This window comes from Strix uralensis, chromosome 13 (assembly GCF_047716275.1).
Source record: "Strix uralensis isolate ZFMK-TIS-50842 chromosome 13, bStrUra1, whole genome shotgun sequence".
Lineage (NCBI taxonomy): Eukaryota > Metazoa > Chordata > Aves > Strigiformes > Strigidae > Strix > Strix uralensis.
The window spans coordinates 10,665,098-10,691,165 of NC_133984.1; the positions used below are offsets into that span (position 1 = coordinate 10,665,098).

The 26,068-nt window shown below is 39.9% G+C and overlaps 1 protein-coding gene across 6 annotated transcripts in view; it reads right to left on the reverse strand.

The window, feature by feature from the left end:
* Nucleotides 1-26,068, reverse strand: part of HTR2C (5-hydroxytryptamine receptor 2C) — a 98,749-nt gene that overhangs the window by 36,724 nt on the left and 35,957 nt on the right. For all 6 annotated transcript variants that reach the window (XR_012630665.1, XM_074882335.1, XM_074882337.1 and 3 more), the window contains one exon: nucleotides 8,975-9,617. Coding sequence is in view for 5 of the 6 variants with exons in the window: in XM_074882335.1 (XP_074738436.1) it covers nucleotides 8,975-9,359 (385 nt within the window). In the remaining variant the exon portion in view is untranslated. The remainder of the gene's footprint in view (nucleotides 1-8,974; nucleotides 9,618-26,068) is intronic.

Here is a 26,068-nt window from a genome sequence, read left to right on the forward strand (position 1 = left end):
CCTAGACCAGAACCTCACCATCAGTGCTGTGTGTGTGTCACATTTTACACAGCATGGCAGCAGTTCATCATGGAAGAGGTCGAGACAACCCTTCCCCAGTTTTATGGGGTGCCCATTTTTGATCTTTCTCTTAACTCGATGAGGACTAAAACTTCAAGGAGGCTTAGAAAGGAGTGTATGAAGAATCCACTTCAGTCAAATGAATGTTCCCAGACAATAGGAACAGTCAGTGCAGATGTTACCAGTGACGTCAGTTAACTGAAAATAGAAACAAGTTTAAGCACTGTATCAGGGGGTAACTGTGCCCACAGACAACTTTTTTCACTTAACCGTGTCCATGGTTTGACATAATTTGGGCTTCCTCTTCATTCCTGGTCCATTCAATATTCTTAATTTGCTTTGGATTGTTGCATGACCTCTTCGAGAGAAAGACAACAACAACAAAAAAAATCAAATACCTCAACCCACCATCACCAAGGGCTAAGCCTCTTTTTTTAAAAAAAAAAAACAACCACAACAATTTATTTTGCATAGCTAATATAAGACTGCAACATCCCCTCAGAAGAGTGTCCAATAGTTTTTTTCTATGAAATTAGTTGAGAAAATGAAAGACACAGAAAGAAAGATAAGGCATTCATGCTAATTTGATATAAAGTCTTTATCTCAATGGAGAATATTGCACTAGAGTCATACACAACCTGTCTGTTAAGAAAGTCCTGAGGTTCAGGCTGCTCCTTGGATGAATAAGTGGAATTTCACCAGTTAGACAAAAAAAAAAAAAAATATCCAAAGGACTGCATCCAACTCATATTGGTACTGTTCTGCAAATATCAAATTTGATTTCTCACCTCTCATAACAAAAGAATACAAAAACCTTGAGGAGATTTTCAGACAAGGCATCAATAAAAAGACACATGAAATAATGAGAAAGAATAACAAAAGACTAGAATAAGTAACAAATTTTAAAAACAATTCTGCCTTATTAAGAGTAGCAAGAAGATGATTCTGAAGTACCATGGAGCACTATGGTCTGTATTTCAAAGTGCTTTGCACTGCTCAGATGATGGCACTTTCCCCACTAGTCTGGCTTCCAGTCTTTATTGTACTAAGTCCAACATTAAAAATTTAACAATGAAAAAAAACCAAAAACCCAAGATAGAAAGCCAAAACCAAGGTATGGATAATCTCAGATGAGATCAGAAATGAATTTAAGAAGAAATTTATGTGTATGGAGCAAAGCCAGCTTTCCATATAACAATTAAAAGCTAAAGGCTCCTACTCAAAGTGTTTCAGAAGAGGTTGATGCTAATACAACTGACCAAATTTCATCACTGCTGGGAAAAGTCATGTAGCATCACTCCCTCCTCTTGCCAGGTATTGTCACCATCTCTAGTCCAGAGCTCCTGTGCTGATTTCAGCTCTTCAGCCTTTGACTCTCATTTGACCAGAAGCAATCAGTTTTCCACCAACACAAGCTAAAGTTACATAGCAAACACAGAGTGTGCAATATTTTCAGGGGCTCTGGAAAATCCTGCGAGTTAACATTTATCTGCCTCAAAACATTTTACAACCAGGGTCCCATATTCAACAGGATACAGAGAGTATCCAAGAGGCTATTTAGTATTCCCCCTCCCCTTACGCTAAGCACAATTTAAACCTTGGTTAGCAGAAGAGAAGCTTTTACATGGATTCAGGGCACAACATACAGAGTTTTCTTTCCCAACAGCAACACAGATATACTGCAACTTCATCCCATTTGTCACATTAGGTAAACAGGCAGGTGTTCACGTGGAGAAAATTCAGTAGCAGGATACTCAATATCTGATTTAAAGTTTTCTATGTATGTAATAATCTGGAAAGAGGGTGAACAGTGATGTAGTGTGTTTTTAGATTTCACAGAATTATTTAGGTTAGCTGACATTACAGGAAAGCTGTGGAGACTTCAAAAGAGAGTAAATGTTGCTGGATGAGCACATAGCATAGCAGCCAATGGATTTTACTGATGGCAAAAGATCACAAACTAATACATGCTGTTGGATATTATTTCATTGCACATATCCCAGATACAAAGTGTCATTGGAGAGAAAAAAAAAAATCCCATCTGAGTTTATGACCTAGTAGATAAATGCAAGCAGTTCAGGTGTTCCCATTCACTCACACCCTAACAGAAGAATAAATTGTAGTGGTTACTCAGTACAAACAGAAAAAGTCATGCATTTAAAATTAACATGTATAAAAAATAATTTCTGAAAATAATGTAACTGCCATCTGTAACTTGATGTGGTCAAGATGCAGCCGAGGCCACGACTTGGCAGGATTTTTAAAATGACTGACCATTTTTAGACACTTGAATATCATAAAGTGCTAAACAAAACCTTGAGACAGACAGATAACAGGGGTTATAATTCTCATAATACAGGGCACAATTCAAACACCAGCCAATACAGTCTAGGAGGAAACGTCCCCCTTGAGAAGGCTTTTCTGTAACATTCTGGCACAAGAAAATTGATCGCTTTGCTCAGGCCCCTGTCAGAGGCAAAATATTAATCTAGTTGGACCTTTAGTCTGATTTGATCTGGCAGTTATACTCCAGACTCGCTCTCCAGGATTTTCTATTCATTAAGACCTTAGTCTACATTTTAGATAACAGCAACCTTTAATATTTTACTATTTCCTTTCTTATTTTCATTGCAGCTCAGTGGTAGGCTTAGTTAGAGGGATTTTTTCAGAGATTTTAAATAATTCCCACTCTTTTCATTGTTGTCTCTTCTGGTGCATCTCACCAGCACCTCCTGCCATGCCTGCAGCCATCCCCATGGCCATCTTCAGAACACCCCTGCCCAAGGGAGAGCAGATGCCACTCTCTAAGCATCACCTGCATATTCAGAGCAACAACACCTGCCTCTGGGGGTCAGAGAACTAAGGCCTATCTGCATCCCTAAAAATCACTTCCTTATAAATGCACCTGAACTGCTGCTGAAATACAATTTTCTCAGAGCAGATGTGGATGTTTATAAGGCTCTGGGAGGCTCAGCTGGCACTGGCTCACACCATGGCTTTTACCCTCACCCCCAGGGTTTTGCTGCAGGCATTTGCCTTGTCTTCATTGTCAATCTCTGGCTTTTCTTTCTCTTCTCTTTCACCTGCTCTCTGAGGATCCTGGTTATAAGCCATAAAAAGGAGCTTGTTTTCCCTATGCTCCTTTCCACCATTCCAGCTTGCTGAACAGAGGCAACAAAGATCCAGGAACCTGTACTGCTCTGTACTGGCTCTTTTTGAGTGAAGGTGTTGTAACTCTGGCATCATTTGTAAGGGCATTATTTTAACAAGGTGAGATTTCACCTTTCTCCTGACAGTATCATGTTAATACTTAATATCAATCATATAAATATTTAAAGCCTCACTATAGTATTGAGAGAAGCAATTAGTAAGTATCTGTGTAGCCCTAGGAAGGCCCAAACGCTAAACCTGATAAATATTCATGTTAAAAGAGCTCCTTGAGCTTCCACTGTGCTGGGAGATGCTGCCAGTGCTCTCTGGAGATGAAACCTTGGTGATCCTGTGCTTGTTTTCTCTCCTTTTATCAACACAGTGTTTCTGCTCTCCACTGCTATGACACCACCCCTGGCTCCAGGCACCATTCTGCCCATCAGCCAGGCTGGGAGGGCTCCAAAATTCCAGAACATCTAAAAATTTCAGCTGACCCCAACATTAATGTTACTACTGGCAGTGACACAGGCAGTTAAAGCAACTGGGAGAGGGAAGGGACCCCCATCGGTCCTCCCTGAAATGTTTCCATGCATGGCCAGCAACCCAGAACCAAGGGGACAATGCTGCCCCAGCACAGGGAGGTACCCAGGGTAACGTGGCACAGGGAGGTCAACGAATGTTCATGGATTTTGGGTTTACCATTTTTCCAGACTACTAATGGATTTTAAGTACAACTTGTTACATTAAAATAATGCAGGGTGATCTCACCAGTTCTCTATGTCAGACAAACTAATGACTAGATTATATAATAACTAGTTAATAACTAAGCCAGGAGTTTGTCAGAAGGGGAAGACTGTTAATTAATCCAGGTGGACTGATGCAGTCACATATACATGACTTGTAGTCATTTAACTCACAACCATGAATACACTAAAAGAATTAAGGAAACTCCAGTATAAGAAGCTTCACTTCATATTTCATCTTTTTCTTTTTGGAGAATGAAGGGCCATAACAACCACCTCATTTAACTCCTTGTATCCTTCCCCCACAGCATTTGGGTGCAGGTGCCTGTAGCTAGTTGGCAGCAGTAAGTACTAACCTGTACCTTGGGAGTCGTTACTAGAAATCAGGAGAGAGAAAAATTAAATTGAAAAAAAATTTAGAAAAAGACAGTACTGATGGCCCCAGCTCTTGAAGGAGCACATTGTTTCTTGCTGCGGCTTCAGAAAATACCCAGCATCATCAAGGTGTGCAGCATGCCCTGGCACTGCTGAGGAGATCTGCATTACAAACGCCCCAGGCACCCTCTGGTCTATCCTTTCAGGTATTGACTTCGCCCAGGAACTTATTCAGCGACACTGTCATTGTCTGGCCTGATCAGGTGTCTCTGCAAGTTGTTCACTGCTGATAGCAAGTGCCACCCTAGAAAGGCAAAGCAGGGTCAGGCAAAATGAGACTGCAGAACAGGCTGCTTGACTGACAGCTCTTTCTGCTTCCCCCCTTCCCTCTGCAGGGGGAATAAACAGTGAAGTCTGCTGCAAGCGCTCAGCGCATCTCTGTCACCATATAATAATGATGATAATTATCAATAATAACAATAATCTGGATGTAAAGCTGTTCCAGCAGTTGGGGCTAATGAATGCTGCATCTAATACCAGCCTTCCTGGAAGCTGTGCTGGATTGCCAGCATTACAGTGTTTTTTGAAACTCAAAGAGAAGAGAGAAGCCTGGGCACCTGGAGTCACGGATGAGTGTGCTGGCCGCTTGTTGGCAATTTGTTAGCATCTGTGAATCTATTTCATTAGAACAAAGAAAGTTTAATACCTTCTGCAATTTCCACTCAGATCAGCTGATGAGACTGTCTTACATTCCTTCACTAGTCCTAGTAGACAAAAAGCAGCCCTCTCTTTCTTTCCCATAAACACTAGACACAATGCAACTGCTGCAACTAGACACCCACCACTGCTTGTCCCTGAAATGCTCCAAGGTGAGGAGACAATCTCCATGTGTTGTCAGAAGTTCCATTACATGCAGAATATCTGATGCCCTATCACACCAGTATTATATTAATCAGAGGTTTCTCCACCAAGATTAAACATGGTGTTAATTCCTCATTTACTCTCCCCAATACATGTTTATTAATTAGCATACTAATTTGTTTAGTTCTTTAGGAACTCCATGCCATGGTAGACATTCTAAGTTGTCAAATGCAATTCATCGATTAACCCAAGATATTTAAGAAACACTAATTGATAAATGTATCAGAGCACTGACTAACTGGTGAAAAATCTAGCATGATGCATCCTGTCATCCCTTCCTTTGTAATAAGAATCTTGAATTAACTGACAACTTGATTTTTCCTTCTTTTAATTAAGAAAACCACAAGTCTTTGTGGAGGGTGTCTATTCAATTTTCTGGTTATGCTTGATGTGAAATCTACTTCATCTACCTCATTAGCTGAAAAGTAAGGAAATTAACCTACTCTGCAAACTAGAATTTATTACTGAGGCTGAGAGAACTGATGTGGAAACTTAAAAGCAACTTCATCACTCTTCTATTTATTATATGTTTGTTTTTAAGGTTCCTTTCTGATTACATAAATTAAAAGCAACTTCTACAAGTCTGGAGGAGATGTGCTGCATACATTTCTCCATACAGCATATGGCAGCTTTTGAAGCAGCCCAGTGTCGTAATATGTAGACTACATGGAGCGCACAGGGTAAAATATACAGAGTAAAAATGTCTGAACATTCACAATTATGTCTGCAAGCAGTAACGCTCTCCCTGCCACAGTCCATGGCTATGAGCCCCGGTTGCCCTCATAGGAATTCTGCTCATACGTGGATATTTGCCCCCTTAATCACTGATACTGGTTTGTGTGCTACCATGTCAAACAAAATATAAAACCTACTAAAGCATTTGTATATGTTTGGATTTCCTGACCTGTAACTCTTAGAAAACAAGATAAAGCCCACTGTCCTACTGGCCAGTGTGGCATACAGCGTGCTTGCAGGCTGCTGTAAGAACCATTTTTCCAAAAACTATCGCTCAAAGGAAACTAAGCCAAGAAACCCCATGTTACACAAGAGGCCAGATTTTATCCTCAAAACCAGTGTGTGCAATGGTGCAGATATGCTACTTATGACACCAGATAAAACAGACTTGGGAATAAGCGATGGATCCCTGGAGGCTGTCAGTTATAACAACAGCATTTGTTAATGTTGAAACTCTGCCGAGAGCCTTTTCAGCTGCTGTCTCATGTTGCTGTAAGAACTGGTCCACCAAGCTGGGTATAATATACAAGACACCTGCCTCCCCTCCCTGACAAAGCTAGAAATAGGTGTAGGACTCTGAAAAGCTTGATGCCTCCAGCACATGTGAAGCTGAGGAGGAAACTCTATTTGGTACAAGTTGCATGTAGTGATGAGTGACAGGCTTAACCTGCCTTTCCTCTCTGCTCTTGTATGCATGCTTTATTTACATAAACCATCAAATGCTAAGGTTGTCTATGTGCCCTGTTACTGTTACATCCCAAGTGATTTTTCTAGATGCCTAGAAAAGGGCGTCTCTATGTTATGGTGGATTTAAAGAGAAGCAATACTCTTGACACAACCTCGGTCTTTTTCCTTTGATCCTCTCTCAGACATACCAAGTCAGTCCATGCCCTTTAACTTCTGGATATCAAACCAAGTGTTTATTTTCAGGGTGAATTAACAAATGATCACTTGGGAGAGGGGACAGACTTTCTCTACTTCTGACAGCCTTCTCCCTTGCTGCTGGAGTGGCACAGCCCCGGCTGCTTACTCCCACAATTAGTAGCTTAAATAATACAGACAAGTGATTTCACAGGGGTCCTATTCAAATCAGTCCACAAGTTCCTCTGAGTCTCTGTTTTCCCCAAATGGAGCTTTTCTTCCTCCCCTCACAAAGCCTGCTTTGGTCCAGCCCAGCAAGGGCTACCGAGCCCGCCCAAGGGAGCAGTACCAGCACCCAGCATGGCTTCAGCAGCCTCATGGCTCCCCTGAAGTAACAGCAGCTATTCTCATTTTTCACAGTATTTCCACAAATTTTCCATGCCTCTTCTGAAATTATAACTTTTGCCAAAAAAAAAAAAAATCTCTTTAGTGCTGTTTGCCTGCAGAGAAATGTTTGGGCCATCAACAGCTGATACTGGTGCTCTGGTAGAAGAGAGGAATAATTACAATTCCTCTTCAGATCAATGATACTTACTTGTCTCTAAATATGCGGCATGCTTTACACCGTTAAACAACCTTAAGTAATCATTTTCTAGGCAGAACAGAAAATCCATTTCCATTAGTTTCCAAGGACTCAGAAAGTATGTCTATAGAAAGATCACTTCCATAAATTCACCTTTTTAGAATCACTGGCTAACCCAGAATTTATGCAAGTGCAGGTCAATCAAATAATTCAGTATTTATATGCTCCCTTTCAAGCTTCAGGGAACCGGAGTAAAATGCTAAAAATAAAATACACATGTTGTAATACGCAGAAGATTTAGAGATGTAACTATTCTGACAGCCCAAAATAAAAGGCTTTATGCATAAGATCTCAATGGCTAGGTCTGTACCTAAATCACATATTGATTTAACTCACTGTAGACAAGTTATATAAGCTTTGGAATGACGTATACTTGATCAATGTGTTTTAGAAATGAATCTCTGTCTAACTTAATCATTTAGGCAAATAAAGAAGTCACATAAATATCCCTACGTTTTACTTTATAGGACAGTAAACCAATTTCTAATCAAATCTGCAAGTAAACAGCATTATTTGTTTCTAAGAAATATCAATGTTAAAATACTTTTCAAAGAAAATCTGAAAACAGACTTCAAAAATGATTAAGTGTTATCTTTTAAACACACGCACATAATATTCGTCCATGAGCATACAAACACGATGATCAGAGATACAGAGGCAAACGCAATACCCCTTTGTAATACCCAGGGATGGAGAGTCCCAGCACCATACTGAAAAGAATTGGATTTGAAGTTTCAGACAGATAAGAAAGTTGGATGTGTTTGATATTTTACTCCTTTGAAGTGCTAACAGTGCTTCTACACTTGAGTGCAGGAGCAATGCCCCACTTCAGCACAAACCCACCAACCCTATTATTATAGAAATAAATGCTTGCATCTATACAAGCAGTGTTTTAAAATGAAGGGCATTTGCTTAAGTTAGAGATAGGGAAACTGAGGCACAAAAAGGCAAAATGACCCCCTGAAAGGCAACAAGACAAGCTCAGGTATAAATGGCAAGAGGAAAGGCTTTTATTTGAATGCCAAATCTAATAGTGCAAGCCTCCTTTGTTAACCACATTATTACTCAAATCCCACTAATATCAGATATCAGTGGGAGCTCAAGGACTGATTCTGATCTGGCTTAGTCACACACTCCTCAGCTTTTCCATAAGCTCTCTGTCCTAGCTAATTTTGGGGCAGTCCAACCAAAAGGTAAAAAGGTGACACACTGTTCCAGTTTCTCTGAGTGGCCTCAGTAATAAAAACAACCCAACAATGCTGACATCATTCATGGGTCATTCCCGTCAGCACAGAAACAAACTCTACTCCCAGCAGAGCATCAACCTCACCCAGCAGAGCATGAACCTCAGCACAGACCCATGGCCAAGTCCACACTGATACTCCCCAAACTACCAACACATGAAAAATTGGGCAAAGCAGATTGCTGCAGCCTCAGGGAATTCCCTGCAAAAGCGTATAGTCAAACAAGGAGGGAAGCCACTTACCGTACAGGACTGTAATGAGCGACACGGGCATGACCAGGATACCCACCAGCATGTCTGCCACCGCCAAGGACATCAGGAAGAAGTTTGTGGCATTCTGCAACTTCTTCTCTAAGGACACAGCCATAATTACCAATATGTTCCCCCCAATGGTCAACAGGATGACAACCAAGATCAGGAGGGCAGGCCAGTTCTTCTCCCTCACGGACATCCGAGAGACTTCGCCCTTCTCAGAGGCATTAAGAGGATCAGATGTAGGCAAACTCTGATTCAGAGTCAAATTGCTGCTTAAGGACCAAGCCATCAGACCACCATGCAAACTAAAATCCAGCGTAACAGACACTGTCGTTAAGCTGAGTAATATTCCAGTGCTACTTAAAGTGCTCATCGTCTGGGACTGTTTTTTCTGTCTCTTAACCGTGCCTCAGAGATGACCCCTTTTCCAAATTGCAGGTCCAAGGCAGGTGCCGAACTTCACAAAACCTGAGCCAGGAAATCATTTGATCTTCCATAGTGAAACAAACCTTACAGAAGTTAACGTGGAGCTCTTCTAGTTTCCTTGGGTGTGGTGGAAGATGACCACTGATCGGCAACCTCGAGGAAAAGGAGACTTTGCAATCTCCAGCTGGTTTCCAGGTCCACCATTCTGAAAAGGAAAGAAAAAGTATATCCTTCAGTGAAATTACAGTATACACAACACCTTCTTTATCCCCATACAAATGACATTCTTATTCTCTCCCTTCCTGCTGGCTAGGATGTTCTCCAGACTGCAAGTAATTTATCTTATGGCTAGAGACTATGCCTACAATTATGGGGAAGAGAGAGAATCACATCAGTGTGCTCTGGCTGGTTAAAAACCAATTATCACTAATTAAATGTTTTGTGAAACCTGCAAAACCAAGTCTGAAGAGCAAAATACATTTCAATTGATAGCCACTTCACAGATACTCTGCTGCTGTGTAATGTAGTAATTGCACAAAATTCCAACCAATCCAGATATTGCAACCAAAGCCGTATAAACCATCACCTTAAATGGAAGTGTTTGGATATATTTTGCATATTCTGAGATAAGGCACAGGTGGTGTAAAAACCCTCAAATGTTAATCATTAACTCTCCTATAATAATGAAGACTATAGTTTAGTTTTTATTGGGAAATAAATGGTGGATAAGATGCAATATATATTAGGTAACATTATATATTAGATAACAAATGATGCTATGCTGTCAATCTCTCCAAACAAACAAATAATAAACAGTTAAGAGAAGAGAAAGGACAAACTTTCATAAAAGCTGAGCCATTATTTCTGCTCTTCTTCATCTGTTTTTGGGCTGCTGTGCTTCTGTGCTGATTAGTAGCATGCAACTGGGCCAGTAAGCCCAGTCCCACCAGCCTGCTGCCCAGCGATACTGCCCAGCACGTGCAAGCATCAGCACCCTCATCACACACAGTTGGTAGGATAGATTTCCTAAGAGTATCTCACATGATTTATGCTTCTTCTCAAATTAGTTGACAGTGAGGGCAAGCCAGATTACATCCCCTGACTGCCTATGTAATACAGGTCAGAAAGCATCACGCTGCTGTTTCTGAAGGAGTCCATTAGCCTCATGCATCGACCTAACTCAGCAGATTAAACATACTCTTAACTTCAGGCACATGCCTGCACCCACTGAGGCTAAGGGCATGTATTCCCAATCCTGGCTAAATCACATCCTCAGGAACTCCGTTGTTTTGACTGCCAGTCCTGGACAACTGATGAAAACAGCAGCTTTGCTTTGCATTTCCATTGCATCAGAGTCAGGATCCTAACAACCATGTACAGCATAGGACTAAAAGCACAGAAGAAAAGCAGTTAGCAGAATAAAAAAAACAAACCAACCCACACACTGTATGGAAGTCATTCAGTAAGTAGAATAAAATAAATACCATGCAACTTATTTTGAGCATATCCTCAACTTTTTGTGTAGTCCACAGCAAAAAAGCTGTTCTATCACTGTTAAACTGAATAAAAGCCAGATTTTATCCCTTGAATACACTGTGGCACACATGTGACACAGTAATTTGCTATCCAGGGATCAAAAGCTAAATGTAATTTATCGGATTACATTAGATTTTATGTAAAATAAGAAGTGCTCAGAGTCCTATAATAAAATGTTTAACATTCACAGAGGTTTTGGAAACTTACTAATGGGCTTTGTGCAGAAAAACATTTCTTAAATCAGCAGTGCATACAATGAACCCAGATTTGCTTCTGCATTATAGTTAATTACTCCCAAAGGGCCTCTAAACCTCATATTTAGGAAGCAGTCTTGCACTATGTGCACAGAAAATAATTTTGCAGCTGCACATGCAGATGAATTAGCAAGTAGTCACTGGACCATTTATTTTTCCAACTTAGCTGATCTAAAAAAAAGTCTTTAGAAAGTTTCAAAATACTTCAGAGAATTTTTTTCAAGACACAGCTTTTACTTTAAAGCTGTTAACAAAGTTAACCATTTTTCCAAATCACCTTTCCACTGTGAAGGAGACATTAGATACCTTTGCGGCACTTAAGCTTTGCTGTGCAGGGAAACCCTATTAAAGCCAACGGGAATTTCTGGGTCTCCAGAAACTCCCTCTCTTTGGCTCCATGACTTTTGGGCACTCCTGATCATGCCACAATAGTACTTTGGCAGGATGAGCAGAAAGTTCATGCTCAAACATCAGGACGTGGTCAGACAGCAGGACACCCAGCCTTGGTCTTACATATTCCCAGGTCTGAGCTTTTGGAGAAGGTGAGGCTACCACCACTCTCACCATAGATGTGCTTGATGTTCTTGGCATGTGCTAGTTGGTGTTGCCAAAGAAACATGGGTAGGTAGATACCTCAACTCTGGACCATAAAAAAAAAACCCAAAACCAACCTAGTGGCAAGATAAGATTTCTGAATTTAAAATGTCTAATTTTATAACTGCTCAGCACTGAATTCTGAAATGGTCAGTAGGGTCATTCTCTTGCATTTCAGAAATGTATTTGCATTAACATTTTCTTCCACGCCTGATGTTGCTTCAGAGCATGGAGTTAAAATAAAAATCAGTAGGCAGAATTATCACTAGCTTATTCATCATTTTTATTATTAAAAAGAAAATGTATGTTATTTGGCTACTAATGCACAGCAAAGCATGGGGTTCCAAAATTATACTAGCCACCAAATACAATTTGCTTTGAAATAAGTTATCCTCAGGAGAAAAATCGGTTTTGTCAGGAAAGCCTATGAAAGGGAGACTTCAAAATTCATTTGCGTGTTCTAAACAAACAGTTTTTCAAACACACACAGAGGCAGACTGAGCAAAATGCTTTCTACACAAAGTAAATTCTGCAAATCTGGTACACACTAACTTCTCTGCAAGAAAATTACATTTTTGAAAGTCTAACAGATTTCTCAATAATCTTCCCCCCACACTCCTGTCAGTAGTTAAAAATGTACATGATCTACATGCAAGAGTAAAATTATGCTATGATATTGAGAAACTAAGTTTTTTTAATTAGGACTATAATGGTAAAAATGAATCTCAGACTCCAAATTCCATCTTTGCTATTAGAAGGAATTATGGTTTCTTTCAAAACTTGGCCCATTCACCTATCTATTACTTGGAGTGGCTCATGAAGAGAACCATTACTATTTTTGTGCCAATACAGAACTAGGAAAAGAAAAAGAAGTCACAAAGACACCTAAAAAAGCATTTTCCAGGTGCACTTATAGAAATGCAATACCTGAAAAAACTGGGTACATATGTAGGAGAGATGTGTAGGAAAAAAGGAAGGAGTTCTGCCTTACCCTATAGCGCCAAATCCCTGGTTTAGATGGATTGAAGATGTTGGCACTGCTCTGTATGTCACCTTGTCCCTGACAGTGGCTAGAAAGAAGTTGGCAGCCTTTGCTCTCGTTGCCACTAACAGCTGCCCCTGGGCGTGACCAGTTCCCCATACCCAGGAAATGGAGTAAGGAAGAGCACACTCTCAGACCAGAATAGCATCACCGCTTGTTTTGACATTCCCTAAATTCAGTCATCATCAGGTCTGGCATGAACAGCAACAGACCTTCACCTCTTACCTTGGCATAAGAAAAACATTACATTGAAGAGAGGTGACTCTTAAGTCTTAGTCAATGCTTCTGGCTCCATTCTACCACATTTCTGTGAAAAACCCTGTGCTACAGTCCCTAACAAGTCTTATTGACAACCCCCCCCCCCTTTTTTTTTTTTTTCTACATTGCCTTTATTTATTGTTTTATTTTTAGTTTTCACTGCTGGGGAATCATTGCTATTCATCCCAGAATGGCATCAGGTTCTCTAGTGGTGTGAATACCTTGGAGAGGACATCAGGATAACAAGGGTTTTCAAAAGTGGTATAGGTTTTATCCAAGAGCGTAACGGTAAAATTAAAAAAACCCATCTATCTCAACTGCCTTAATCAATAGAGGAAGCATTTTGCATATTCATTTTGAAAAATGATACGTAGGAATTTGACTATAGCAATGCTGAAGATTAGGGTCCACCTTCAGAATTAACCATCCTATTGCTTTGTTAATACTTTTATTATTTTACATGGATTCTGGCTTGAAGTCATCAGCTTTCTTTTTCACTGCATCCCTCAGTCTCCACAAGGTGAAACTTTACGACTAATTCCTTCAGCTACAGTCTTCTAAGCACATCATTGTACCAGAAAAAAAAAATCCACATTTTATTCATGAATTCTGCATATATTTAAGAAATATCTCCATAATTTTAAATTAAAACATGTGCCTACTACAGATTTTTTCCCAATACTTAACTTCAAAGCACACATACTGAAATTTGTGGTCAATCCACAATTCCAGTTCAATCTACTACTGACAGTCCTTAAAACTGTAATTGAAACATTCAGCAAAACCAAGTTCTTGTCTATGCCACTCTTGCTTTTTCATAGAGGTAAGTAATGAGTTCTTAGGGCACATTTTTTTCCTTCAGTCTAAGTCCAGTTTAGAATAAACTGAAGTTAGAAAAACATTTTTGTTTCTCTTCTGTTAAGAACACATAAATTATTTAAAGCAAGAGTTTGGTGTGCTGAAGTTTTCAGATATTCTGGAAGGTTAAGTCAAAGGGAAACATAAGCTACAGTGGTTCATAAGTCTGTACTGGCAGAGCACTGGGGAGTTCACATGCCTTTGGGAGTGTTTACCACCATTACTCTTGCTAAAAGGAAAAAACAAACCAACCTTTCTTGGAATAAACACAATTATTTTTTTCCTTTGAATTAAATGCATTCATCTTTAGTTGTTTTACCCCTCACAGCTCAGAACATTTTTTCCTGGAGAAAATCAACTACCTGCTGAGAACTCAACACATTCCCCGGCCCCCAGCCAGGATCCTGCCTCTCCTGGACAGACTGCAGAGCTCCTGCACTCTTGTAAATCATTTAAAAACTCTCTGGGACTCATAGCCTGAATGTTAACGATACGCATTTGAAATTGGGTAAGAAATCAATGATTGTCAATTTAGCCCAATAAAAGAACCTGGGTCTCAGGCAGAATCATAGAGAATAACACATTAATTCATGGTAAGTCCTGCTGTAAAAAACAAAAAGTACTTAATGACCAAAAGTGATGACTTTCAGCAATTCCCTCCCCACAAGTAAAACAAGCAACATCCAATGTCTTGTCAAAGGCACAAAGGCTACATGTGAGCGAAAGAGATTTTTTTTTTTTCCTCCTAAACTATCAGCAGTATTCAATTCTCAGAGTCACATTCACATTTCATTGATAAGCAGATGAAAGCCAACAAATTGTTAAAGATCAAACATACTTAAAAGTTTTTCCTTCAGCCTTGGCTTTGATGGTAGACCTCTGTAAGGGTGAAAATAAATCTGAAGTCAGGTAAACTGAACTGCAAGTACTGCAGTTTTGACAGGAAAACCGTTACAGATAGTTCACAACTATCTGAGCCAGGTAGTCAGCTGACGCAAATTGTTACAGCTCCATGAAGCCCTTTACAAAATGGCAATTTAAAATTATATAATAGGACACACTGTTTAGGCTCCAGAAGGCAGACTTAAGGCTTCATTCTTCACTCTAAACTCTGTATTTCCTGCTATTTGCATCTTTACTAATTTAATTTTTTTAATGCATTGTCAAATTCATTTTCATTTTTCTTTGGAATAGAAGGTTGCTTTAAAATACATCTTTTCACGACACACTTGCAAGGGCCCCTTTAGTTTTAGTGACTGAATAAAACTATGTTTTTATATTTATAGAATTCTGCATTTTAGGCACTTGCAACTCATCTTTCTCCTTTTTGTAACAGTCCTAATATGCATCTCTATTTCTGCGCAGATCTATTTTCGAATGGAGTGTGAGAATGCAGCAAGTCCAATAGAGACCACCAAGGTGATTGGGGCTGAAGCACATTAAATGCTGGATTTGGTTCAGCACCGGGTTTGCTTCAGCCCACAGAAAAGGCATTGAACAGGGATGTGTTTCCTCTCTACAGCTCCCTACTGGAGCTTATAGAGAAGACTCTTGCACAAGCTTCACAGCTAAACAGCAAGGAGCAACTGTCACAGTAATAGATCTAAGGAAATTGTGTATAAAATAGGAAAAAATAGATGAAAGAAATCTCAGTGAGGGTGGTCAGACAAGGGGAGTGGGTCACAGAGAGCCTGCAGAATCTCCAGTCTCAGAGATGCTCAAAACAGCTGGGTCAGATACCTGACCTAACTTTGAAGTTAGTCACGTCTCGAGCATGGGGTTTGACTAGAGATCTTCAAGGTCCCTTCCAGATTAAATTATTCTATGATTGGATCAGGAATGTTCTTCTGAGCAAAGCTGTCCAACCTGGGGGTGTTTGTCCCTACTACTCAAGCTCAGGATAAGACCAGCACATCCTGTTCCCTTTAGTTTCCCCAAGGCCAGAAATAAAACTGTGTACCCAGGTGGGAAAGCACAACTGCTAGGACCCTAGCCTGCATGATGAGGGGACCAGGACCCTACAGCTGCACCTACACATGCCCCTATCACACCATGGAGGTGCACACAGTGATGTCAAGTCCTCACCTCTGGTCACCTGTTGAGGTTGCAGGTGTCTGAGGAACATACAGTTCAAGTATATTCTGAAAAGTAGAAATTGTGAAAAGCCCCAATTTGTTTTGGTCACTTGGTAGTATCTGGAAATCATCCTGTCTTTTGAAAGGAATACATGTACTATGAACAGAGGCACATTTTCACAATCATTTCAGTGGGAAAAGAAAAATCAAAATCTAATGATTATTCTGCAGATACCCACTTCAAAATTAACTGAAGATACAGTCCAGAAAACTGCTTATGCCTAATTTTAAGTATGCAAATACTTTCCAGAACACTTTTGAACTGGGGACCACAAGTACTAGCACTTTGATTAGGGACTTTCTTTCAAGGAAGTATTCAATACTCTCTCTTCAGTTTTGCAAGAAATTCTGGAAGCTTTCCCAGCAGGTACTGGAGATAAATCAAAAACACTTAATAAAACCTTAGGGAAACCTCCCCAAACACAGCTTTTTACCAGTTTTTTAATTCCAACACACAAAATAACTATTTAATTACCTGCAAACTAAAAAAGAATATTTCATTTTTTCCACAGCAAGAGGAAAATGGATTTTCTCAGACACAAGCTCAGGTAATGATATTTTGTAGGGTCATAATAATGAATCACTGCCATTCTGTCCAAAACCAAATAGCATTAATTTCCCTCTCTGTGTCTTCCCTCATACTGAGTCAGAAAGACATTAATTTATTTTCTAGACATTTCAAGGCAATACAAGCACACAGAAGAGATCTTAATCTACCTTCTGGCAGTAAGACTAGCATCCTTGTTTTTTATTTTCCCTTGGTGGAAGAGCACCTGGGAACCTTACAAGAAGATGTAGATACTCTACCACTCCTTGCAATGATAAACTTGCTCTCAGCTCAGACACACAGTAATGCTACAACATAATAAATCTGAGTCTCATCACATATTGTCCTAACTTCTTGGAATGATTACACTGTAGTTGTTCATATTTTCTATGTGTAGATATCATTCCAAACTACTTTTTTTTTTTGGTAATTCTTATATTTATTTTTAAATAAGCAGGTCCCCAGTGGCTGAAATTCACCGTTGTAAAAAGTCCAGCTGAGCATCCCTCAGCCTCCTTGGTAGGTATATTTTGGGGTCACCATCATTGCGTGGGATATTTACCTGCCATTGTGCATGGAGTTAATTGCGAATCAAAATTTGGATTTTGCTTCATCCTTATTGATAAATAACTGAAAGCATTCAATATCAGCATTAAAAAGTCAACACTTGCTATAGGCACTGTGTGTATTTGCTCCCTGCACCACAGAGGTTTGAGAGTTTGCATAATCCCCCAAGGCAGCTCTTGTAGCGTAAAGACCCCACTTCTGCCACCCCGGGGTGACATTCCCTCATTCCCTTTTTAATTCAGCCGTATGACGTGATAAACATCAAATCCAACACTGGCGGAAAAATCTTATGTGGTAGGTATTTTTGCCCTCAGCTTTTCAGGGTTGTTATAGTAAAGTACTATTAAACTCTTTCCTACTCACAAGAAAACCAGTTTTTCTCTCCTCTCAAATGCTTTGCATGACAGCTCTTTGTTTGTCACATTAAGGTCTGGAAGTGAGCACTTGCAATGTCTGATCTCAAAATAAAATGTTAATAAAACAACAAAAACACTTGCCTGGCTTTCTGTAGCTAACTTTTTGCAAGTTTTAAAGCCACATCTATTTAAAACCAGAAAACCATAATTTTCAGCAGTTTTTGCAGCACAGTGCTCTATCCTGCGTGTGGTTGAATATCTTCATAATTCTAAGATACTATATATATGGCATTTGTTTACCAGTATGTATGGACCCGTAGGAAAACGCACCTAAATACATACATGCATCTAAATAATATAAAATCATGATGTGATTTCTTTTCAAATTTTGGGGAAATCTCACATTCAATAAAAATGAACCCGATATTCTTAAGTTATTGTGTATACTTTGCATTAGTAATAGAGAGCAGCAGTTAATCTGGAAAAGAAGAACATGAATATTCACCAGGCCAGATCATGAGTCATGGCATGAACGTACACACACCATTACATAAAACACATGTGCCCATTTTTAGGGGAATGGTGACAACTCATCTATTACTTAATAAGGCAAATATCTTAATCAAACAAGAAATCATTTGATTTTCACTCCAGCTCTCTGTCTTCTGAAATCATGCCAGTTTGGTAACACCATTCATTTTCTAATGAGGAAACTGGAATTTATTATGCAGTGACGTGGGGCACACCCTGCACCACATGCCGCACGTGATCCAGGGAGAATCTCCTCTTTGCTTTACAACGTGGACCCTGGGCTCAGGCAGCTTGACCCATCTGGTACGTCACCAGAACACAGCTGCTCACCATGGGGTTCACACGACTGAAAACACTTCTCCCTTAAGTTAATTTTCCCAGTAGGCACCTGAACCTGCAGAACCCTCTAATTTAAACATCTTATAATTTAAAATAAATAGCTCTCTGAGCTTTGAATTAGAGGCTTCCTACCTAATGGGGTTGTGCATTATTAATAGATGCCACTAAGTGCCCCTCCTGTTGTCAGTGCTGCCTGAGCGTCTTTAAAAAAAAATAAATTACGGCATCAGATAAGCCAGGAAAAAGCAAAGCAAAGGGCAAAGCATAATAGAAAGTGTCTCTAATGAACTGAAAAACCCCTCAGGGCTTTTACTATAATAGTATAATTAAATATATGTTTTCACATACCTGTACAATGTCAGTGAAGGGATTATTGAAACATTCAGGAGTGACACAGCTTATCTGTATCTCATACATAACAACAGTTGATATAAGAACAATTACATAGAAAATGTAGCTATTCATGGCAAGAATAGCCAAAGGTTACTACTGTATGGATAATGCTCAGAGAGTGATTCAAGCCCAGCTTTTGGCAGTGTGCAGCCTCTTACACATCAAAGCTCTGGTCCCACCACTGCACCTCTTCTTTAAGGTCTGTAGAGATGCTCTATGCCTTCCTCAGCAGAGAAGGGGACCATGACCTAGCAGCTGTATTTGTCCCCTTCCTCCACTTTTACAGGCTCTCACATGGCGATTTAATATATGAGGAATACATTGGATCCTAGGAATGTTAGGAAACAAAGACTGATAAAAGGTAAATTAAGTAATTCCTTAAGGAGATTTTAAAAACCATCACACCACAAAAAAACAACAAACACCACACACCTGAAGAACACTGCAAAAATGCAAGGGTGGGGTTTTTTGTTGGTTTTTAGTGGGTTTTGTTTTCTTTTTTTTTCCCTTGGAAAACTGATCCATATGGACTTGAAAGGGGATGACTGACAGCATAAATTCAGAAAGTCACTTCTCAGATCTAAGTATATCTCAACTGGATAAGTACTAAAGAAAACCCTAAAGACAAAAGTAGGTAAAAAAGAAAACTCTTAAAACAGGTATTAAAAAGACAAAGAACAATGTCAGTCTGAAACAGTTAAAGGAACTGGTCTGTGTGATGCCTGGATTTAGAGATAGAAAATGATCCACACAATTATAAACCTCTTAGGTTGACCTTAACCAGACAAAATTTCAAAACAGATTTTAAAGGAAAAGACATGGAGATACACGCAAAGCTCTATAAAACTCAAGACAAGTTTCCCAGATGTACATTGTAACATTCTTGACTTGGTGTCTTGGGATTTTGTTTGTTTGTTCTTTAACACCCCATTCTCTAGGCAAAAAAAATTACACTGGTTCTAATTTACACAGACTTCATTAAACCATTTGATATGGTGTCACCAGGGAAATTAGGTAAACTCCAGATTAAAAAGATGAAAAGAGCAATTGTGAAACTGCCATGGAATTGGCTGCAGACATGAAAATGGATTAGGCTGAAAAACCAAACCCTGGTCTGGAAGTAAGTTGTTCGCTGAGATTGGCAAGGTTTGATCTTGATAGTCATTTCATTCTAATTTTTTGTAATGATACTAAAACAAAACATTTACTTTGGGAATTAAATGTACTGATGATTCAAAACCAGCATGCAACACCCACATTGGGAAAGGCTGGAACATCACACAGGAGAAGCTGAATGGCTTTGAGGACTGAACTAATCACATAACTAATAATGAAATGTGATAATACAAACTATAAATAGCTAACAGAATTCGGCTATAAACTAAGAGTTTATCAGTTGGAAACAGTGATAATTACTCCAGCGTCTGAGCCATACGTCAGCACATGAGGGACATGAAAGGAGACAAATATAATCTAAGTTTTATATATATACACCGGGCAAGGGATTTCTTGTAAAGATAAGGAGGAATTAATGCCACTGGCACAATTCACTTGAGTCCTAATACTTGTATTTTTACTCACTAATCTTCTATTTTCAAGAATGATGATTCAAACAGGAACAAGCCTGTGCATTCATGGGCAGGAGCATCCCGCCTGTGAGCCAGCTCCAGGCAGCAGGCCACTGGTGTTGCACTCAAGATATGTGAGTGCACTGAGAAGTTGCATAAGCACCGGAGGTTGCTGTGCTGTATGGGCACAGCCGTGCAGACCAGCACCAGCACATACTCAGCCAGCTCACAGGCAGGGCAAAGCAAGTGTGGCTGGACTGCAGATGAGATGCAGAACAAGAGAGTCATTTAAGAATAAAAGAATAAAAGGTTTGGCTTGGTTAACCGTACAAGGGAACAGTATGTGGTGGACTCCAACAAAGCAGAACTGACCACTACCACCATTGATGCATTTCTTTCTGTAGACTCCAATAAGGCAGTGTCAGAGTCATGACTCTTGCTTTGAAGAAAGAGACTACTTACACAAGCACATCTGTGATATCTAGGCAAAGCCTCTCGTAACACTCTTCTGAATTCCAAGTATTCCTTTGCCTTTCTTGTTAAGTTCTGTGTTTGCAAGAAAGTACATTTTTGTCTTCAGCTACACCAATCATCTAACTGGTCACAGAATCAACTAGGTTGGAAAGGACCTTGAAGATCATCTAGTCCAACCATTAACCTAACACTGCCAGTTCCCATCTACTCCATATCTCTCAGCGCTTAGCTCTTTAGCATCTAAATGATTACATGGTTCTTTGCGTACCAACTTGCTCTCACACTCTCTTCCTCACTCCCACACCACTAGACCTCTTGCCTTGGCTCTCTCCATCAGTTGTTGCCCTGCTTCTTCCTCACTTGCAGCACCACAGGGTGGTAACATGGGTTATCCCCCGGGGAGGTCACCCACAGCCCTGTTAACCTTACCCTTCCATCGACATGCATCCAGACTAGCTTCTAGGAGGTTGACCCACAAATTCAGCCCAAGAAGCCATTAGCATTCCTCCCTTGGGCCAGCTTTCATCCTGAAACCCAGGATCCCAAGTTTCACCCTTTTTCCATTTTCCTTTCCTTCTCTCTCTGCATCCTGGCACATGTACACAGGCAACTTGTAAGCCTGCTTTCCCTTCTCAGCATTGAATAGGGACAGTTCAATACTTTTAAAATTTTGTTCTGACAACATGGCTTTGATTATATCCTATTATCTGGACTTTTAAAAAATCTTATTAGTTTGACTTTTTTAAAAAACAGTATTTTATTTCATTTCTTTAATTCTAACTTCTTTCCTTTCTTAGGCCTTACAGCTGAGAGAAAGAAAAAACGGGCCAGAAATCAAAATGTTTGATCAGCTTCGGGTGTAGTAATAAATAGAGAAAAAAAATAGACAGACTATTAAAAAAATCTTAAGTTACTTTTCTTTTCTCTGCAAAATTTTCTAGCAAAACCACACTCCACTATGAACTAAATTCACTACTGATTTTCTTAATACAGTGACATTGATTGGAGCTTTTTTCCCTACTTTGCTTATTGTTATCTAACTTCAGTTAACGTCCTGCTATTTCATACTCATAATTCACTGTTAATTCTCCTTAAACTGATGTAGCAACTCTATTATGAACTGTAGGGTTTTTTCTTTCATTCCCTTTCACTATTTTGAGAAATGTAATAATTAACATCGCATGTTTTTCTGTATGTTCCACTGTTCTAAAAGCAAACAAACCAACCCCCACATGCTGACTGCTTCAAGCCATGAGAGGTCACTTTAATTGGTATACCTTATTCCAGGTAAATTCTGTATTGTGTTGCTGCTCCCAGACTATGCTGGGACAGATTCTGAGCTCTTACACTGTAGTTTAATTGAAGATATTTGTGATTTACAAGTAGGCCCAACTGCCTCTCTGGTCAGACAAACCTCAGTATAGTCAGTCTTAATTTTATGAGAAAATAGGCTAATTGCATTGAAACATCTTCAATGATATTAGAAGCAGGCTCTTTATTTAGAGAAATAATTTAATTTTCAAAGCATTTGACAATTTTAATAGACATCATCTATGAATAAGTCAGGGTGTGTAATGTGCTTGAAGCAAGAAGAAAAAGGCTCATTAACTTTGAGAGAATAGACAGATGGGCACGTTGGGGTAGAGCTCTGACAGCCCGAATTATGTAAGAAGTGAACAGAGAGGAGTCGGATGCCGCACACACATGTGCAGGAGTCATTTCCATGGGAGCAAATTGCAATGACACAAACTGTCATCTATGACATCAGTAAATGAGTCAGGAAAAACAAAATGAAGGAGATGATACATAATGGAAAATACTCCAGTTTCCAGCATGACGTGAAAGGCAAAGGTCTATAAAAGTTGATGCAATTTGGATTAACCCAGTTCTCTTTATGAGCATACACATGAAATAAGGATTTTGTACAATTTGGATTCTATTACAAACAGAATGCACGAGGCATGCTGCAGCAAGGGAAGCAGCCCTGAGATGGCTGGTGCCGCAAAGAGCAGGCAGATGCTTGGCTGCATTTAACAAAATGGTTAGGACCACAACAAAGAAAATGAAAATAGGAGAGAAGTTGTAGACAAAACCAGGAACATAACAATGAAGGAAATATGAAGGTTAAAGACCAACAAAGAAGCTGATGCTATAATGTAAACACAGCCTCTGGTCTTAATGACAGCCTGCAAAGGAAAACTAACATTTAGAATTGAAGGAAAACAGGTATTTAGAAGTGGCATCATTCAAGCAGGATGCAAAGCAGCCACTTGCTTTTTTAAAGGAATATTTTTCCTACATTTACTAAAATTTGGGTGAAACTTGTCAGGTGCATCAGCAGTGTTTTCCAGCCAGGCTGTGGATGACTGCTGTGTTGTGGCAAGAGACCCAAAGAGAGCCATCCCCGTGTAAGCAATGGGTGACAGGAGGCCAGTCTCTCCTTACACAGGTCACGCTAGCACGAGTATATCAGAGGGAGGTGGTCAAATGCACTTTTAATGAACTTGACTAAGGAAAAATAATGAAATTATCAAAACAATTTATATATGAATCAGGTAGTGTCTGCATTTTAATGGCTGGAACAAAGGCAACTGAACTCTAATAGAGTTGATTTTCTCTTGCAAACGATTACTAAATTGCTTTCACTTTGTCAGCGTGGTAAGATCTATGTGAACAGCTCAGAGTTAAGGAAGTAACAAACCGTCAGTTGTCAAGTGGAGAAAAACATTATTCCCTCTCTTTGGGTAAAGCACATTTGAAAGAGAAACGCTTCTGTTCCTCTGGCAACAACAAGCCCTTTAAAGAAGGAAATTACTCCATCAGAAACAACAAGGCAGGTCCATCACTCCTGGCTTCTGATCTCTAACAACTTCAGTATCACCACAGACTAAAATAATTTGGATGCTGACACCATAAGTGAATGAGAGTTTTGCCTCTGTGACTCCAGTTAAGCTGGAATTTAATTCTTCTCTGTTTAGTCTCACAAGGAGCAGAAGTATGTTTGAAGGCAAGAGGCATGATACCTTTTCTGACATCTGAAGTCTTTGAGTAAAGAGTGGGTCTCTTGCCAGAGAAGAAGTTCAAACAAACTAACAGTCTGAGACAGAAATTACTTTAGTTTGTAAGTACAACTACAGCACACGGCAAGCACTGCACAGAGAGACAGGAACTAAGGTTGGGGAGTCAGTGGCAGAACCATCTCTTTGGGCACACGGCCCATTAATTACTTTGCTGATCAAACTGGGGACAAGTTCGATGCAATCACAACTAAGCTCTGCTTGAGAGTCAACTCTGTCTTTGCACGGCACGTGCTGTGCCACGCAGACACTCCTACTCCATCAACGGTAGTTTGGGATTCCCAATACACACATGCACTGTGACAAATAGATACAACTTCTGTGCAGTGTGTATTAATTAACTATGCTGGCCTCCTGACCTATTAACAAACAGGAAAGCCAAGAAGCAAAGCCCAAATCCCCGATTCCTGTATCATTCCCATTTATTTGACCACCATTTCCCGCACATCCCAGCTGAAGGGAAATCTTGTCACCTGTATCAGCAGACCGGCATTTGGAACAGTTGCAGAAATGGGGCTTCAGCATATTTGTGCAACAATTGCAAACACCTCTCCAGTTCTGTGACAGTAAAAGTGCATCTTATTTCCATTTTCTAAACCTTCCACCGACTAACACAAAGAAACAATCATGGGAATGTTTAAGAACAAGCAGCATCAGGCCAGGTAACCTAACATTTTAAGCAACTTTACACCAGGCAACATAACCATTACAAACACATTTTGTTAAATGGCAGCACTCTAAAAATGAAACAATTACGCTACTTCCACTAATTAACAGGCAATATTAGACTTTAATGTGCAGATGAGCTAACAAATGTCATCACATAATTTTAAAATTACACCAGCATCGTTTTTCTCTCACACACATCTGACCCTCAAGGAAGATTTGCATATAAAGGTCAAAGAAGTAGCAAACACATTTCTCAGTTCCCAGTTTTATTACACTAAAGCAGCACAAATAACTACTAGAAACACTAACTACTCAGTGAGGCCAAAATCAGCTTCATACACCCAGATTAACAGGAGCATGTCCCACCCCATTGATGCTGCCATGAGCCACGGTGTCTTACTAGTGAGAATAAGTCTGCGGGGCTGAAATGGTGACCTTCAGACCAGGGGACAATGGCACAAACCCTTGCTGCCACCACTACTTGCTATCTACTTAATGATTTGGGAAAAAAGCCACTGGGTCAGTCACTCCAGCTGATCCATGAGCCATATGGTCCTTTAATGAACTGTCTTGTTAAGTCCCCAAAGAAAAAGTGAATTCACTCCTGTTGGTATGTGATCCTCATGGAAAGCTGAGGAAGACCGAATGTAGAAGCCCATAACACAGGGCTACATGAACACCTGAACCTTACTGAGGAGAAATTCCTGTGTGGAGTGTGACAGATAGTGACACAAAACAGGATGATGTTCTCTTTTCGAAAACTGCTTTGGGCATGAAGACCATCAACAGGTGGTAGATAACAAAAACTGTGCCAGTGGTGATATGCTACCACTCAACACTTCTTGAACAAGATCTTCAAAGAAAGCAAGGAGATCTGGCAAAACAGGTGTCTGAGCATTATTCCAGACGAAGGCTACCAAAACACACACCTGGGAACACCCATCAGCAATATTGCACCAGGAAGGAGGACTGGAGGAAGGCAGGCATATTCAAAGAGCAGAGGACCATACAAGCCATTAGAAACCTCAGGGGTGGAACAGGCAACCAGCAATCATTAAACATAATGGGTAGAAATATCACTTTACAGCTCCTGAGCAAAAACGGAGGATTTTGAACCTAGCTGAAGTCTCAGTGTTTACGTATGGCTGTGAGAGTTGCTGAGATGCAAAATGTTAGAAACACCAAATGCCTCTGAAACACTGATGCAACCCAAGAAATCCACTTGCAGTAGTTCATCTCTGTATCAATCAAAAAAATGTTCAACACAAAGAGGATCCCATTTGAGCCAATGACAAGTGCAAAGTAAGACATGTTATCTTAAAGCTCTTTCATTACCAGCCAAGTTGTACATCGTCACACTTGCTGTGAACGAAGGGATGGTGTATTATTGCTATGGCATATACTGACCTAAGGCACAGAAGCGTCACAAAATGCGGGGACCTGAGCCCCACAAAACCA